The sequence below is a fragment of the Cetorhinus maximus genome, chromosome X (genome assembly GCF_964194155.1).
Source record: "Cetorhinus maximus chromosome X, sCetMax3.hap1.1, whole genome shotgun sequence".
Taxonomy (NCBI): Eukaryota; Metazoa; Chordata; class Chondrichthyes; order Lamniformes; family Cetorhinidae; genus Cetorhinus; species Cetorhinus maximus.
The window spans coordinates 878881-895594 of record NC_135917.1 but is presented as its reverse complement, the minus strand read 5'-3'; the positions used below and the strand labels follow the sequence as shown (position 1 = coordinate 895594).

The 16714-nt window shown below is 42.0% G+C and overlaps 1 protein-coding gene across 6 annotated transcripts in view; it reads left to right on the top strand.

The window, feature by feature from the left end:
* Positions 1-16714, top strand: part of pan2 (poly(A) specific ribonuclease subunit PAN2) — a 70296-nt gene extending 53582 nt beyond the window's left edge. For all 6 annotated transcript variants that reach the window (XM_078534736.1, XM_078534733.1, XM_078534734.1 and 3 more), the window contains 4 exons: positions 4295-4474; positions 11510-11603; positions 12433-12636; positions 15300-16714. In XM_078534736.1, coding sequence (XP_078390862.1) covers positions 4295-4474; positions 11510-11603; positions 12433-12636; positions 15300-15322 — 501 coding nt within the window. In that variant the 3' untranslated portion in view covers positions 15323-16714. The remainder of the gene's footprint in view (positions 1-4294; positions 4475-11509; positions 11604-12432; positions 12637-15299) is intronic.

The following is a 16714-nucleotide window of genomic DNA, read 5'->3' as shown; positions in this document are numbered from 1 at the left end:
CCAGTGCCTCCACAATTTTCACCCTTACTTCTCTCAGTATCCTTGGATGCATCTGATTGAGTCCTGGTGACTAACAGGAACATAGGAGCATGAATAGTCCAATCGGCCCCCTTCAAGTCTGTGCTGCCATTCAACTAGATCCTGGCTGATCCTCTACCTCAACGCCAACTTCCCACACTATCCCCGTATCCCTTGATAGCATTGGTATCTGGACAACTATCGACCTCTGCTTTGAACATACTCAATGGTTGAGCCTCCACAGCCCTCTGGGGTAGAGAATTCCAAAGATTTATCGCCCTCTGACTGAAGAAATTCCTCCTCATCTCAGTCGGAAATGTCCTACCTTATATCCTGAGACTCTGTGCCCTGGTTCTAGAGCCCCCAGCCAAGGGAAACATCTTTCCTGCATCTACCTTGTCGAGCCCTGTAAGAATTTTGTATACTTCAATGAGATCACCTCTCATTCTTCTAAATTCTAGAGAATACAGGTCCAGGCTCCTCAATCTTTCCTCCATAGGACAATCCTGCCACCCCAGGGATTAGTTTGGTGAATCTTTGTTGAACTCCCTCTATGGCCAGTATATCGTTCCTTAGGTAAGGAGAACAAAACTGCACACACTACTCCAGGTGTGGTCTCACCAAGGCTCTATACAACTGCAGCAAGATTTCCTTACTCCTGTACTCAAATCCCCTTGCAATAAAGGCTGACATCATTTGCCTTCCTAATTGCTTATTGCACCTACACGTTAGCTTTCAGTGACTTATGAACAAGAACACCCAGGATCCTTTGGACATCAACACTTCCCAATCTCTTCCCCATTTAAGAAATATGCTGCATTTCTGTTTTTCCCACCAAAGTGAATAACTTCATATTTTTCCACATTATATTCTATCTGCCATGTTCTTGCCCACTCACTTAGTCTGCCTAAATCTCCTTGAAGCTTCTTTCCATCCTCCTCATAACTCACATTCCCATCAAATTTTGTGTCATCATCAAACTTGGAGAAACATTTGATCCTCACATCCAAATCATTGATATAGATTGTGAATAACTGGAGCCCAAGCACTGATCCTTGCGGTACCCACTGGTCGCAGCCTGCCAACTTGAGAATGATCTGTTTATTCCTCCTCTCTGTCTCTGTCCGTTAAGCAATCCTCGATTTATGCCACTATATTTCCCCTAATCCCATGAGCTCTACTTTTGCTTACTGACCTGTGTGGGACCTTATCGAAAGCCTTCTGAAAATCCAAATACATCACATCCACTGGTTCTTCCTTATCGCTTCTGCTAGTAATGTCCTCAAAAAGCTCCAACAGGTTTATCAAACATTATTTCCCTTTCATAAATCCATGTTGACTCTGCCCAATCTGACCATTATTTTCTAAGTGCCCAGTTATCACATCCTTTTGAATAGGTTCTACCATTTTTCCCTACCACAATGTCAGGCTAACAGATCTGTAGTTTCCCGTTTTCTCTCTTCTCCCCCCTTTCTTAAATAATGGAGTTACATTTGCTACCTTCCAATCCACTGACACTGTTCCAGACTCTATAGAATTTTGAAAGTTGATCACCAATGTCTCCACCATCTCTACAGCCACCTCTTTCAACACTCTGGAATGTAGATCATCAGTTCCAGAGGATTTATCAACTTTCAGTCCCATTAATTTCTCCAGCATTACTTTTTTTTCTAATACTAATTTCTTTCAGATCCTCAATCTCACTAGTCCCTTGGCTCCCCAATATTTCGGGGAGATTTTTGTATCTTGTTCCTTGAAGACATTAACAAGGCATTTGCCGTTTCTTTATTCCCCATTATCAATTCCCCTGACTCTGCATGTAATCAGCCCACATTTGTCTTTACTAACCTTTTCCTTTTTACATACCTATAGAAGCTTTTACAGTCCGTTTTTATGTTCCTCGCTAGTTTAATTTCATATTTTATTTCCTCTTTCTTTATCAATTTCTCGGTTCTCCTTTGCTGAATTTTAAAATGTTCCAAATCCTCAGGCTTACTTTTTTTGGCAACTTTATATACCTCTTCCTTTAATCTGATAGAATCCTTAGCTTCTCTTGTTAGCCATGGTTGGATCGCTTTTCCTGCTGATTTTTTGTACCTTAAAGGAATGTAAATTTGTTGCAAACCATGTATTAATTCTTTGAATACTAGCCATTGCCTGTCTACTGTCATACCTCTTAATGTAGTTCCCCAATCTACCTCAGCCAGCTTGCCCCTTACACCGTCATAGTTTTCTTTGTTTAGGTTAAAGACCTTAGTTTCGGATTGAACTACATCATTTTCAAACTTCATGTAAAATTCTATCATTATCAACTTTAAGTACAACCAGCCTATCTAATACCTCCTCTTTATGAACTTTTAGCCGATCCAGTATCTCTGCTACCACCACCTGATTTTGGAATCAGTATCTTCCTTGGTAAAGACAGATGCAAAGTACTTTTTTTTAGTACCTCAGCCATGCCGTTTGCCTCCATATATAAATCTCCTTTTTGGTTCCTAATTGACTCAGTCCTCCATTTACCACCTTTTTACTAATTATATGGCAATAGAAGACTTTTGGACTCCCTTTTGTGTTAGCTGCTCATAGTCTTCTCATAGTAACTCTCTGCTTATATTATTTTTTTCACTCCCCTCTGAACTTTTTGTATTCAGCCTGCTTCTCATTTGTATTATCAACATGATAGCTGTCATACATACCCTTTTTCTGCTTCATCTTACTCTCTATCTCTTTTGCCATCCAGGGAGCTCTAGCTTTGGTTACCCTGCCCTTGTGGAAATGTACCTCGACTGTACCTGTACTATCTCCACTTAAAATGCAGCCCATTGTTCAATTACAATTTTGCCTGCCAATCTTTGATTCCAGTTTACCTGGGCCAGCTCTGTTCTCGCTCCATTAAAATTGGCCCTCCCACAATTAATAACTTTTACTCTGGATTGCTCCTTGTTCTTTTCCATAGCTAACCTATATCTTGTGATACTTTGATCACTGTCTCTTAAACATTCCGCTACTGACACTTGATCCACTTGACTCCATTCATTCCTTAGAACCAGATCCAGCAATGCCTCCTTCCTCGTTGGACTGGAAACAAACTGATCAAGAAACTTCTTCTGAACATATTTCAGAAACTCTTATCCCCCTCTGCCCTTTTACAGTATTACCATCCCAATCTATATTCGGATAATTAAAAGTCCCCTGTTATAACTGTAGTTTTTGCACCTCTCTGTAATTTCCTTGCAAATTTGTTCCTATAACTTTCCCACTAGTTGGAGGCCAGTAGTGTAATGGTATCTTAAATAGTTTATGTCCTTGATCCCTTGAGGACATCCTCTCTCTCCAGCACTGTAATATTCTCCTTAATCAATACTGCCTCCCCTCCTCAGTTCTTTCCTTCCCTATTTTTCCTTTTCTAATTTTCCTGAACACCTTGTATCCAGGAATATCCAGTACCAGGTCCTGCCCTTTTTTGAGCCAGGTCTCCATTAACACCACATCATCATATTCTCGCTTTGCTATCTGTGCCTGTAGCTTACTAGCCTTTTTTTTTAACCATACTCTGTGCACTCGCATGCATGCATAGTAAACCTAATTTAGATTGAATTGCATTCCCTCTTACCCTGACCTCATTTAATTCCTTACTATTCTTTGTGCTCCTTGTTTTCCTCTTTAATGTTACCTCCTGGTTCCAATCCCCCTGCCAAGTTAGTTCAAACCCTTCCCAGCAGCACAGGCAAACCACCCCGCAAGGACATTGGTTCTGGCTCAGTTCAAGTGCAACGCATCTGGCTGTTTCGGTCCATCTCTCCCAGAACTGGCCCTGGTATCCCAGGAATCTAAAGTCCTTCCTCCTGTACAATCTCTCCAGCCATGCATTCATCTGCTCTAACCTCCTATTTCTAGACTCACGAGCGCATAGCACTGGGAATAATCCAAAAATTACTACCTTTGAGGTCCAGCTTGCTAGTTTCCTGGCTCCCTAAAATCTGCCTGCAGGACCTTATCCCTTTTCCTACCAAGGTTGTTGATACCGATTTGGGCCATGACCTTTGGGTGTTTACCACCCCCCTCTGCTTTGGAATGCTCTGCAGCCTCTGTGACATCCTTGATGTTGACACCAGGAAGGCAACATATCATCCTGGATTCACATCTGCAGCTTCAGAAATGCTTGCCTGTACCCCCTAATTATAGAATCCCTGCCACTATTGCTTTCCCAATTTCAGTCTTCTATCTGAAAATTATCTTGTGTGCTTATTCCCCAAGTTTGTCTTTTTGAAAATAGGTTGTGGACTACCTGACTCAGTATTCTGGAATCAAACCTGGGGACCTTGATGCCAAAATTTCATCCAAGCACCTAACCACCTTGAAGTCAACGTACCTGAAACTGAGATTCCTTATCGATGTTGGAGTGAAGTTTGTGGGACACGGGCTGCAGAAGGACTTCAGAGTCATAAATCTTATGGTCGGTTTACAAAAGTTCTTAGTTCTTAAACAGAATACTTTAGGATAAACCAACTGCAACGACATCCTGTACTTGTGGACACTTCGGTTTTCCTTCAGATCTTGCCATGTTGGTAGTTGGCCCCCTGGTTGTCCTAGCCATCTTTATAGCACTGCCAAAGGGAGAAAACAATGTTAAAGACAGAGGTTCAGTGAGGAAATGTTCTGTTTCATTTCAGTACGGGGTATTTTGTTATATATACACTTATTCTTGGGGTGGGAGGAGCCTGAGAGGATGATTTTTAAAAAAAAACACTTGTATCACAGCACAGAAACTGGCCACTCAGCCCATCAGTTCTGTACTGACGTTTTTTCCTCCACAACCACCTTAGTTTATTCTGTTTTTTCTTTCTGCCCATATTCTCTTTTTTTAGCAACTATCTTTTTAAAAAGAAGAAAAGTTATGGACTCTGCTTTAACCACTGTTTGGGGCAGAAAATTCCACATTCAAAGATTTTTCATATTTTAAATTATTTTTGTGATCATAAGTTGGTGCTCCCCTGTTACCATCTCGTCAGTTTGTTCAACTATGTAGTGAAGTTCGCTTATACCTTGTTACGTGGCATCCAATGACTTTGTGTTTTTCATAATTTGCAGTTTAACCAGTGCCAGTCCTTTCTAAATGGTGATAAAACCAGAACAAAGGAAAGCACTGATCCTTGGTGAATTCTGTCTGATTTGCTGCATTATATCCACAAAGGTATTTTTTTTTAAACTGCAAATACTGGAAAGACAGCAGGTTTGCCAGCACCAAAAAGAGAAAAAGCTACAAAGGTATAAAAATAATTGTTTAAAAATATTAATTTAATAATCAACAATAGATTAGAGTCATATATACAGCAGCATCTCATTTCCTTCAAAGGGTGACCACCATCTGTGCCCTTTAATCTTTTCCATAAAGATCTGTAAATACTGGGAGAGTGAAAACTGGTGATATTTAGGGGGAAGCCCAACTGAAGTCAGTCCCAAAGGTTGATGTTAGTTGGGTTTCAGTATGTTTTTGATAGGATATATTCATTATGTACTCATAGGAACAAGAGCAAGCCATTTAGCCCTCAAGCCTGTTCCCCCTTTCAGTGAGATCATGGCTTATTTGTAACCTAACTCCATATATCTGCCTTTGCCCCATAATACCTTTGGTTAACAAAAATCCATGAATCTCAGATTCAAAGTTAACAATTGACCTAGCATCAGTTGGAAGAGAGTTCCAAACCACCACCCTTTTATGTGTAGAAGTGTATCCTAAATTTACTTCACTGGAAGGTCAGGCTATAATTTTTTGATTATGCCCTCTAGTCCTTGACTCCACAACCAGCGGAAGTAGTTCCTCTCTATAGAATCATAGAGGTCTACAGCACAGAAAAAGGCCCTTCAGCCCATTGAGTCTGTGCTGGTCAAACAAGTACCTAACTATTCTAACCCCATTTTCCAGCACTAGACCCATAGCCTTGTATGCCACGGCATTGCAAGTGCACATCCAAATACTTCTTAAATGTTATGAGGGTTTCTGCCTCTACCACCCTTTCAGGCAGTGAGTTCAATTCTTCCTCACATCCTCTCTAAACCTCCTGCCCCTTAAATTAAATCTATGCCCCCGGTTATTGATCCCGCCACCAAGGGGAAAAGTTCCTTCCTGTCTACCCTATCTATGCCCCTCAATTTTATACACCTCAATCATGTCCCCCCTCAATCTCCTCTGCTCCAGAGAAAACATCCCCAGTCTATCCAATCTCTCCTCATAACTAAAACTCCAGCCCAGGCAACATCCTGGTAAATCTCCTCTGCACTCTCTCTAGTGCAATCACATCCTTCCTATAATGCGGATTCCAGAACTGCACGCAGTACTCTAGCTGTGGCCTAACCAGCATTTTATACAGTTCCAGCATAACCTCCCTGCTCTTATATTCTGTGCCTCAGCTAATAAAGGCAAGTATCCCATATGCCTTCTTAACCACCTTATCTACTTGTCCCGCCAACTTAAGGGATCGGTGGACATGCACACCAAGGTCCTTCTGACCCTCGGTACTTCTCAGGGTCCTACCATTCATCATATATTCCCGTGCCTTGTTTGTCCTGCCCAAGTGCATCATCTCACACTTACACGGATTAAATTCCATTTGCCACTGATCAGCCAATCTGACCAGCCCGTCTATATCCTCCTGTAATCTAAGGCTATCCTCCTCACTATTTATCACCCCACCAATTTTTGTGTCATCCGCGAACTTACTGATGAACCCTCCTGCATTCAAGTCTAAATTGTTTATATATACCACAGACAGCAAGGGACCCAACACCGATCCCTATGGAACCCCACTGGACACAGGCATCCAGTAATAAAAACGCCCCTCAACCATCACCCTCTGCTTCCTGCCACTCAGCCAATTCTAGATCCAATTTGCCAAAGTGCCTTGGATCCCATGGGCTCTTACCTTCGTTATCAGTCTCCCATGCGGAACCTTATCAAAAGCCTTGCTGAAGTCCAAGTAGATTACATCAAATGCATTGCCCTCATCTACACACCTGGTCACCTCTTCAAAAAATTCAATCAAATTGGTCAGACATGACTTCCCCTTAACAAAACCATGCTGACTGTCCTTGATTAATCCCTGCCTCTCCAAGTGTAGATTAATTCTGTCCCTCAGAATTGCTTCCAATAGTTTCCCCACCACTGAGGTTAGACTGACTGGCCTGTAGTTCCCTGGTTTATCTCTTTATCCTTCTTGAATAATGGTACCACATTGGCTGTGCTCCAGTCCTCTGGCACCTCTCCTGTGGCCAGAGAGGTGTTGAAAATTATTGCCAGCGCCCCTGCTATCTCCTCCCTTGCCTCCTGGAGATTTATCTACTTTTAAACCTGCCAGACGACTTAGAACCTCCTCCCTTTCTATGCTAATTTCTTTAATTATATCACAGTCCTTCTGCCTGATTTCCATACCCACGTCGTCCCTCTCACTTGTGAACACCGACACAAAGTATTCATTTAGAACCCTACCTACATCTTCCGGCTCCACACACAAATTAACACTATGGTCCTTAATGGGCCCTGCTCTTTCCCTAGTTATCCTCTTACTCTTAATGTACTTGTAAAATAACTTTTGGATTTTCCTTTATTTTGCCTGCCTATGTGTTTTGCTCTCCTAATTTCCTTTTTAAGTTTCCCCCCTACACATTCTATACTCCTCTAGGGCTTCTGCTGTTTTGAGCCCTCGGTATCTGCCATAAGCCTCCCTTTTTCTCTTTATCCAACCCTGTATGTCCCTTGACATCCAGGGTTCCTGGATTTGTTGGCCCCACCCTTTGTCTTTACTGGAATATGTTGGTCCTGTACTCTCCCTGTTTCCTTCTTGAATGAGTCCCACTGTTCTGATGCAGATTTACCTAAAAGTAGCTGGTCCCAGCCCACTCTGGCCAAATCATATCTGATCTTATTAAAATCGGCCTTCCCCCAATTTAGAACTCTGATTTCTGGCCCATCCTTGCCCTTTTCCATAACAACCTTGAACCTAACAGAGTTATGATCACTATCTGCAAAATGCTCCCCCACTGATACCTCTACCACTTGCCCGGCTTCAATCCCTAAAATTAAGTCCAGGACCGCCCCCTCTCTTGTAGGACCTTCTATGTACTGGCTTGAAAAGCTCTCCTGGCTGCATTTAAGAATTCCGCTCCCACTATCACACTATGACTAACCCAGTTAATGTTGGGGAAGTTGAAATCCCCCACTATTACAACCCTGTTATTTTTACACTTCTCTGAAATTTGCCTACATATCTGATCTTCTATTTCTCTCTACTGTTTGGGGGCCTATAGTAGACTCCCAGCATGTGATTGCTCCTTTTTGTTTTTCAGTTCTACCCATATGGCTTCATTTGAGGAGCCTTCTAAGATGTCATCCATCCTTACTGCTGTAATTGATTCCTTGATCAATATTGCGATACCCCCTCCTCTTTTACCTCCTTCCCTGTCTTGCCTGAAGGCCCTATATCCTGGAATATTGAGCTGCCAATCCTGCCCCTCTCTCAACCATGTCACTGTGACATCAATGAAATCACACTTCCATGTGTTAATTTGTGCCCTCAACTCATCTGCCTTATTCGTCAGACTCCTTGCATTCAAATAAATGCCATCCAACCTTGCTAAACTCCCTTGTGCCTTAACTGGCCTATAATTTCAATGCCTTCCAGACTCACTTGCTCTCTCATCTAATTTTGGCTGTGCATCTCTCCCTGCTGAACCTCCTCTCAGGATCCCACCGCCCTGCCAAGTTAGTTTAAACCCTCCCCAACAGCACTAGCAAACCTCCCTCCAAGGATGTTGGTCCCATTCCGGTTCAGGTGCAACCCGTCCACCTTGTACAGGGTACACCGTCCCTAGAAATGGTCCCAATGTCCCAGAAATCTAAAGCCCCCCCTCCTGCACCATCTCTTCAGCCACGCATTCATCTGGACTAACCTCCTATTTCTATACTCACTAGCACGTGGCACCAGAATTAATCCAGAGATTACTATATTTGAGGTCCTGTTTTTAAATCTGCTTCCTAGCTCCCAAGATTCTGTTTGCAGGACCTCATCCCTCTTTCTACCTATGTTGTTGGTACCAATATGCACCACGATCTCTATCTATTTGCCCTCCCCCTTTAGAATGCTCTGCAGCCGTTCAGTGACATCCTTGACCCTGGTACCAGGAAGGCAACATACCATCCTGGAGTCACGTCCACGAACACGTCTAAAAACGTGCTATCCACGAAACACTCAGCCTCGCGGATGCACCTCAGTGCCTCCATGTTTGACAAAATGCTGGAGTTTTTTGAGGATGTAACTAGCAGAATAGATAAGGGAGAACCAGTGGATGTGGTGTATTTGGATTTTCAGAAAGCTTTTGAGAAAGTCCTACATAAGAGGTAAAATTAAAGCACATGGGATTGGGAGTAATATATTGGCATGGATTGAGAATTGTTTAGCAGACAGGAAACCGAGTATAGGAATAAACGGTTCTTTTTCTTAGTGGCAGGCAGTGACTAGTGGGATACTGCAGAGATCAGTGCTTAGGCCCCAGCTATTCACAATATATATCAAAGATTTTGATGAGGGAACCAAATGTAATATTTCCAAGTTTGCTGACGACACAAAACTTGATGGGAATGTGAGCGGTGAGGAGGGTGTTAAGAGGCTTCAAGGCGATTTAGACAGGTTGAGTGAGTGGGCAAATACTTGGCAGATGCAGTATAACGTGGATAAGTGTGAAGTTATCCACCGATAGGAAAAACAGAATGGCAGAGTATTATTTAAATGGTGATAGATTGGGAAATGTTGATGTACAAAGGTACCTGGGTGCCCTTGTACACCAGTCACTGAAAGCAAGCATGCAGGCGCAGCAAGCAGTTAATGTGGTAAATGGTATGTTGGCCTTCATTGTGAGTGGACTTGAGTACAGGAGCAAGGATGTCTTACTGCAGCTGTACATGGCCTTGGTGAGACCACACCTGGAGTATTATGTGCAGTTTTGGTCTCCTTACCTAAGAAAGGATATACTTACCATAGAGGGAGTGCAGCGAAGGTTCATTAGACTGATTTCTGGGATGGCAGGATTGTCGTATGAGGAGAGATTGGGCCAACTAGGCCTGTATTCACTGGAGTTTAGAAGAATGAGAGGGGACCTCATTGAAAGATATAAAATTCTGACAGGGATGGACAGACTGGATGCAGGGATGGTGTTTCCTCTGGCTAGGAGTTCTAGACAAAGGGGTCACAGTCTCAGGATATGGGCTAAGCCATTTAGGACTGAGATGAGGAGAAACTTCTTCACTCAGAGTGGTGAACCTGTGGAATTCTCTACCACAGAGGCTGTGGAGGCCCCAGTCACTGAATATATATAAGAAGGAAATAGATTTCTGGATTCCAAAGGCATCAAGGTAGTACGGGGAGAGTGGGAGTATGGCGTTGAGATGGAGAATCAGCCATTATCATCTTGAGTGACGGAGCAGGCTCGAAGGGCCGAATGACCTACCCCGCTCCTACTTTCTATGTTTCTATGTAACACTAGGCTACCATAACTCCAAGACTGGAATTACTTAAGCTGGGTTCACTGTTTCTTTATTTGATGCACCACTAAGTATCATTGTTTCTCTTATTGGGGCGTATTTTCCCCCCTTTCCTGCCTCTTTTGAAGGTTCTAGCTCACGCTGGGATGAAGTTCTGTAGATGCTGACATGATACAAGTTGTAATTTTTCACGAATGTCGACCACAAGTGTTGGCAACCTAATTGACTGGAGAGCAAATCGGAATATGAGGTTGATCTTGACTGGCACTTCCAACAGGGATCATTGAAAAATATTTGGGAACAGGAGCCCTGACTTCTAACCTACGCTGGGCCCATAGGTGCTGAGGATAACTGTAGTGCCCTAATCGCGAACCCAGCTGCATTTGTCTACCACACATTGCATTTAACAACTGAGCCATCATTTTTTTTTAAAAAGTAGCAAAAACATAATCAGGCTAATTTTCCAAGTGAACATTGCTAGTGGGCGAGGTTCCCTGTTGGCTTCATCTATTTGAAAATGAGCCCTAATGGCTTTATTCTGTGGAACGTAATGTGGCAGGAGGCTTTCATGATCACTTTGGTAGATTTGCTGTCTGTAATGTCAACTCAATGTGATGCAGGCTGGCTGTGGTGCACCTTGTAGAGATTAGCAGCCAAATTTTGTCTTAATATTGCAATAATCATAATCTTCAAAAAAAGCACTGGTGTAAGTGAAGATTAAAGAACATAAACAATATAAATTTCTGGCCTTAGGGAAGACTGTTTTAACAGATTGCCATTACCAGGTTATTGTGTGATTTCAGGAGTAAAAAAGGCAAGTTTCAGAAATATTTCACCACATCAGTTCAATGTGGCATAAATGTAAATGCTGCTCCAGCTCAAGGAAATGTTCAGTGAGTTGGTTTTATAAATTTCAATTATAGACTAATCTACTTCTCTCCCCATTTCTAACTTCAGATTCCAAAGGAGCAGGTGATAGACACTGTGTATTTGTTTCACATGCCTCGGAAGAGGATGATTTCGTTGCGTTTTCTTGCCTGGTATTTTCTAGGTTTGTATTGGTTACAGTTTAAGATTTTTAGCTTTTGTTAATGTCAGCTGGTGTGCGCAATTCCAAATGTCCTTGTAATCCATCACAATTCATCACTTGATGTGAATTATAAGATACCTGTATTGATAAGATTTCTGCCAGCATTGAGGTCTCTGTATTGCATGACATTAATTCTACCATTGCATGAAGCACATATGGGAAAATGATACATCCCAGTGGTTCAGGCTGTGATTTTGCTGTCTGCTTTGTAGTCACTGTGCCCTTTTGATCTGGAAGGTCCCATCCTTGGTCTGTGTTGTGTTAGCTGATCATAGCTGGGGCAGAAATAGGGGAACCACAATTGGCCTTGGTGCATCTGGAGTATTAAAGTGGATAGCAACCAGGGTTTCAATTCCTGATCACAGACCAGCATTCCATCCTGGGAAGTGCACATTTAGGGAGGACTTGTACCTGAGAGACAGGACAGGATCAGGCTCGGCTGTGATGTTCTCCACAGTCAAATAGCCTGCTGATAGTAGACATTTAGGCTAATGTGAAAAATGACCATTTGATTAATGGGACCTGATGTCAGAGCCTAGCAAGGAGTCAGTGCCTGGAGGAGAGGAGGGGATAAATTGGGCGAGATAATATGAGGAGCTGATATTGAGCACTGAGGAAGTCCTTCTAAACCTTTATAAATCTCTGGTTGGACCTCAGCTGGAGTATTGTGCCTAATTCTGGACCCCACACTTTATGAAGGATGCTATTAGCATGGAGAGGCTGCAGAGGATAATTTACTTAAATCCGAAGAGACTGATTGGCTTCTTGTACTGTTTCACTTCTCCGACAGAACTCAAAATTCAGGGTGAAACGCATGACAGTATAGAGGATGCTCGCACAGCACTGCAGCTCTATCGCAAGTACCTGAAATTGACCAAACACGGCATAGATGTGGATGAATTCCGGAAAATACTAAAAGGTCTTTATGAGAAAGGCAGAAAGATGGACTGGAAAGTACCAGAGCCAGAAGGAGAGGTGCAGAATAGTCCAAAAAGTAAAGTACCTTTTTATTTCCTATTTTTGTGTGACAATGCTTAATTGCTTGAAGTTAAAATGTACTATTTTATTCTTATCAAAAAGTTAGTGAATTATACCAAACCTCAGCCTTGAAAAATCAAACTGTTGGTGAACAGGGTGGATACTGACTTTCCCCTCTGGCCCAGATTGATGGAATGAAATCAGTGTTTACTGGCTATAGCAATCCTACAGGTGAGGTGAATTTCTGAATCCAGTACTTGGTTGACATGAGCCCCAGGTCAAACCTGTCCCTAATTCACTAATTGGAAATCTGAATCTACAAGATGGATGATGTGAGAAATGGAAAAATGTTGCACTTGTCCAGTCGTGGTTGCTTTTGTGGTTCAGGGACTTTTATTCTGTGAACCATGCTATACCAGACCCCAGAGCCTTCACTTTACCTCTGCTGCTTTGCCATCAGTCTATTCCTTATTCTCTGTGCCACTGTTGAGAGCTGTTTTTTCACCTATCACAGTCTTGGAAGTCTCTCCTCAAATACCTCCATCATGCCACATCCCTCTTAGCTTTCAAAAGCCCTCCTCTTCCCCACCAACCACCCAAAGGTCTTTTGTTTGATTGTATCTTTGGCTCCTTTCTGGCTTTGCTCTTTTTCTCTCTTTTTTTTCTCCCCTCTGTAAAATCCTTCAAGATATCTTTCTGTACTCTAGAAAAATGTAAGTTGCTAGTGCTGATATTTGTTGCCCAAAATGGAAAATGTTTTCTTTCCCAGCACTAACATCCCTTGATGAGCACAAAAAACATGGATGTACAGTATCAAACTGATCTTAATTTGAACATCTGTTTCAAACCTAATTGGCTTGATTGGTAAATGCAGGATGGCACCAGTACAAAGATGTTTCCAAACCCAATGATTGAACTAAACTGCAAAGAATTTCTTTAGTTGTTGATGCATGCCTGAATTCATGTTATCTGATAAGATTAAGACCCAGCCACCTGGCACTGACAGATTAAGTAACTGCTCTGAGCTAGTTCCTTCATCAAGATGAGAAGTACAATCATAGAACGCAGAAGGAGACTGATTATTCAGCCTGTGATGGTCCTTTGGTGGAGCTATCCAATTAATCCCAGTCCCGGGCTCTTTCCCCATAGTTCTGTAATTTTTTTCCCTTCAAGTATTTATCCTGCAGTACTCATTCAAATGTAAGAATTCAGTTTTTATTTAAAAAAAAACTATGATACTGAGATTCTGTCTTTTTAACCCTCAACCTTAAAATGTAATTCTGTGTTGTACAATTTTAAAAAAAAATTCTCTTCAGCCATGGTAAATACAACCCGCGCAGTGGGCAATATGTCGGTTCTGAACATAAGCCAAGAATATCAGCCTGTGTCATTCTTGCATTCCCATCATCCCCTCCCACCATGTAAATTGGAAGCAAAACACTTTGAGTTTGAATAATGTGCTGATTGAGGCATTTATTGTCCTAGCAGTAGTTTATACTGTAGTTAATCCACCTGGAGTAATCGTTTTGTTATGTTATTTAGAAGCAGTGCTATTTTTATTTGGTCATTGAGGCTGTTTGCAAGTGTAGTGTGGTTGTACAGGTTTGGGGAGGTGATGGCATAGTGGTATTGTCACTGGACTAGTAATCCAGAGACCCAGGGTAATGCTCTGGGGACTTGGGTTCGAACCCTGCCACGGTTGTTCTTTTGTTTGAGCCAAAAGGTTGTGAGTTCAAGCCCTGATCCAGGACTCCAGCTCTCCCAGTATCCTAGCCAACTTTCCTCCAATCTTAGATCTCCTGGTTATTCATCTTCTATGTTGTTTATGGAACCTTGTGGTGCGCAAATCGTCTGCTGCATTTGCCTGCATAACAGTGACAACTTCAAAAGAAAACTGTTGGCTGTGATCTGCTTTGGGACTTTGAGGATGTGAAAAGGCGCTCACTCATTCTTTAGTTAAGCATCTTTTCTTTTCAAAACTTAGAAACAGGACTGTTTTTTAAAATTTACTTTTATTTCTGAAGTATCCCCATGCCAGCACTGTATGCAGCTTAGAGTACTGGCTGCTTGGCCTACACTAACATTGTGTGTAGCCAACCCACGCAGATGTGTAGGAATGCTTGGAGTGATTCCCTCATTTCCTGTAGGAAAGCAGCTGGCCGGTTCTCCAGGTTTCAGAGTTGTAACATGATTCAGATCTGTAATGCCGCATGCAGTGAATCACTAGTTAATATACATCTGGATCTGGCTTTGAATCCACCTCCGACTGATGGAATGAAAGTCTCCATTGTGATAGCTGCAGTGAAATAGGTTTGTGCCATCTCAACTTGCCTTCTTTGTGTAGGGCCCACAGGATAGAACTAGCTATAGTTGGTACTAAATTACCAATCGCACACAGAGGCACTGAGAGCTGGTATGAGCAATGGAAATGTCACAGAGGTGGAATTTTGCGCAAAGCAGAGGAAGCTCTACCCTACATCTGCCGTTGGGTGTGCTTAATGCTGACCCTGCGTGTAAAAAGTGGAAATTTCCCCAGTATCTCTCGCCCTGATAAGCGCAAATCATTGGAATCCGCTTTACATGCTTCTCATTAACCAAAATGAGCTGATGGGTCTTAATCTTGATGGGTTTTTAATGCAGATTCTACACCTTCAAGCTTCTCTTTTTGTCTTCAATCAGGCAACCAGTTTTCCCACCTCTGATGGGTTTATACTGTGAAGACATATGAATGAACTATCTAACCTAATGAGGAGTGAATCCTGCAGCATTTGAGGGGGAAAAAAGTTTGCATTTTTAACAGATTCTGGAAGAAACCGGTTTCTAAATGGAGACTGTGTGGAGAGTGCTTGACCTGTCGCGGTATTAAATTATACCACTGAAGAAAATTGATCTGACTGGCTTAAGAATGGGAGGAAAGTCAGATTGTTTGGAAAAAGAACAATAACAAGTCACTTGTAGTAAAATGGAAACAGATGTGATGTGAGAAAAAACTGAAAATACTGGTAACACTCAGCAGGCCAGACAGCATGTGAGGAGAGAGAAACAGTTAACATTTCAAGTTGATGATCTTTGCTGTGATTGCACTCGACATTGCTGAGGACCGGCATCCTGTCAAGGCTCCCAGATCTCCAGAGGTTTCCCTGCAAACATTCCGTGCTTTTTTTTTAATTCATGTTTTTCACACTGTTTCCTTACTCTGTTCCTTCACTTTTTTGCTCCCGCTCATTTAAAAACTAATATCTGCCTAGAGCTGTGCTCATAGGACAGAATAACTTCCCAATGAAGATGAAGGCAGAGTACTTAATCCAAAGAGCCCTAACGTGGCTGGCAAACTGAGGTTTCAGCAGCTCTGAGATTCAGTGAAAATCTACTATAAAAAAAAACTCCAGTGTTCGCTTGTTGCAAGAAAAAAAGGGAAGAAAATAGATAGGGTTCACAAACAGGGGATGGTAACATGCGTAACACTGTCATGCATTGCCATCAGATTGCACATGCATCTATTATTCAGTAAAATCATTGCTTTTCAAAAAATGATAGCCTTCCCTGCTTTAGAGATCGTGTTTTAAATATTGTCATGTTGAATAAGGTACTCCACGTGGATTTTAACAGTTCAACAAAATCTTTTAGATTGTTTTATGAAACAACAGGATATGGGAATGATGCCATGACAGCACCCTCACCATGGTAACAGCCCATACAATTCAGAGATTGTATTTATGGTTCCCAATACCACTCACCCCGCCCACCCCTGTTAGCTAGCAGGATGATGTAGGGTCTTCAGCCGCTACGCTACCGAGGTTACTGAGCTTTGAGGGCTTTTGAAATTCTAAACGTAGCCTTTTTGAGCTTACAAATTATCTCCAAATGGATAGCAATCTTTATTGCAATATTTTGCATATACCTGTCCGTATGACGTGAGACACTATTAATATTCGGCATTAAGTTGCATCTACATTGTTTACCTGCATTGGAAGGAACAACATTTTGGATTTTCTATCATACAATTGGAAGCTCTTTTTAAAAGTTCGGTTGAAAAAGCTCTGGTCTACCTTTGTTCTCTGAAGATAAGAATAAAAACTTTATTTTTAAAAAAA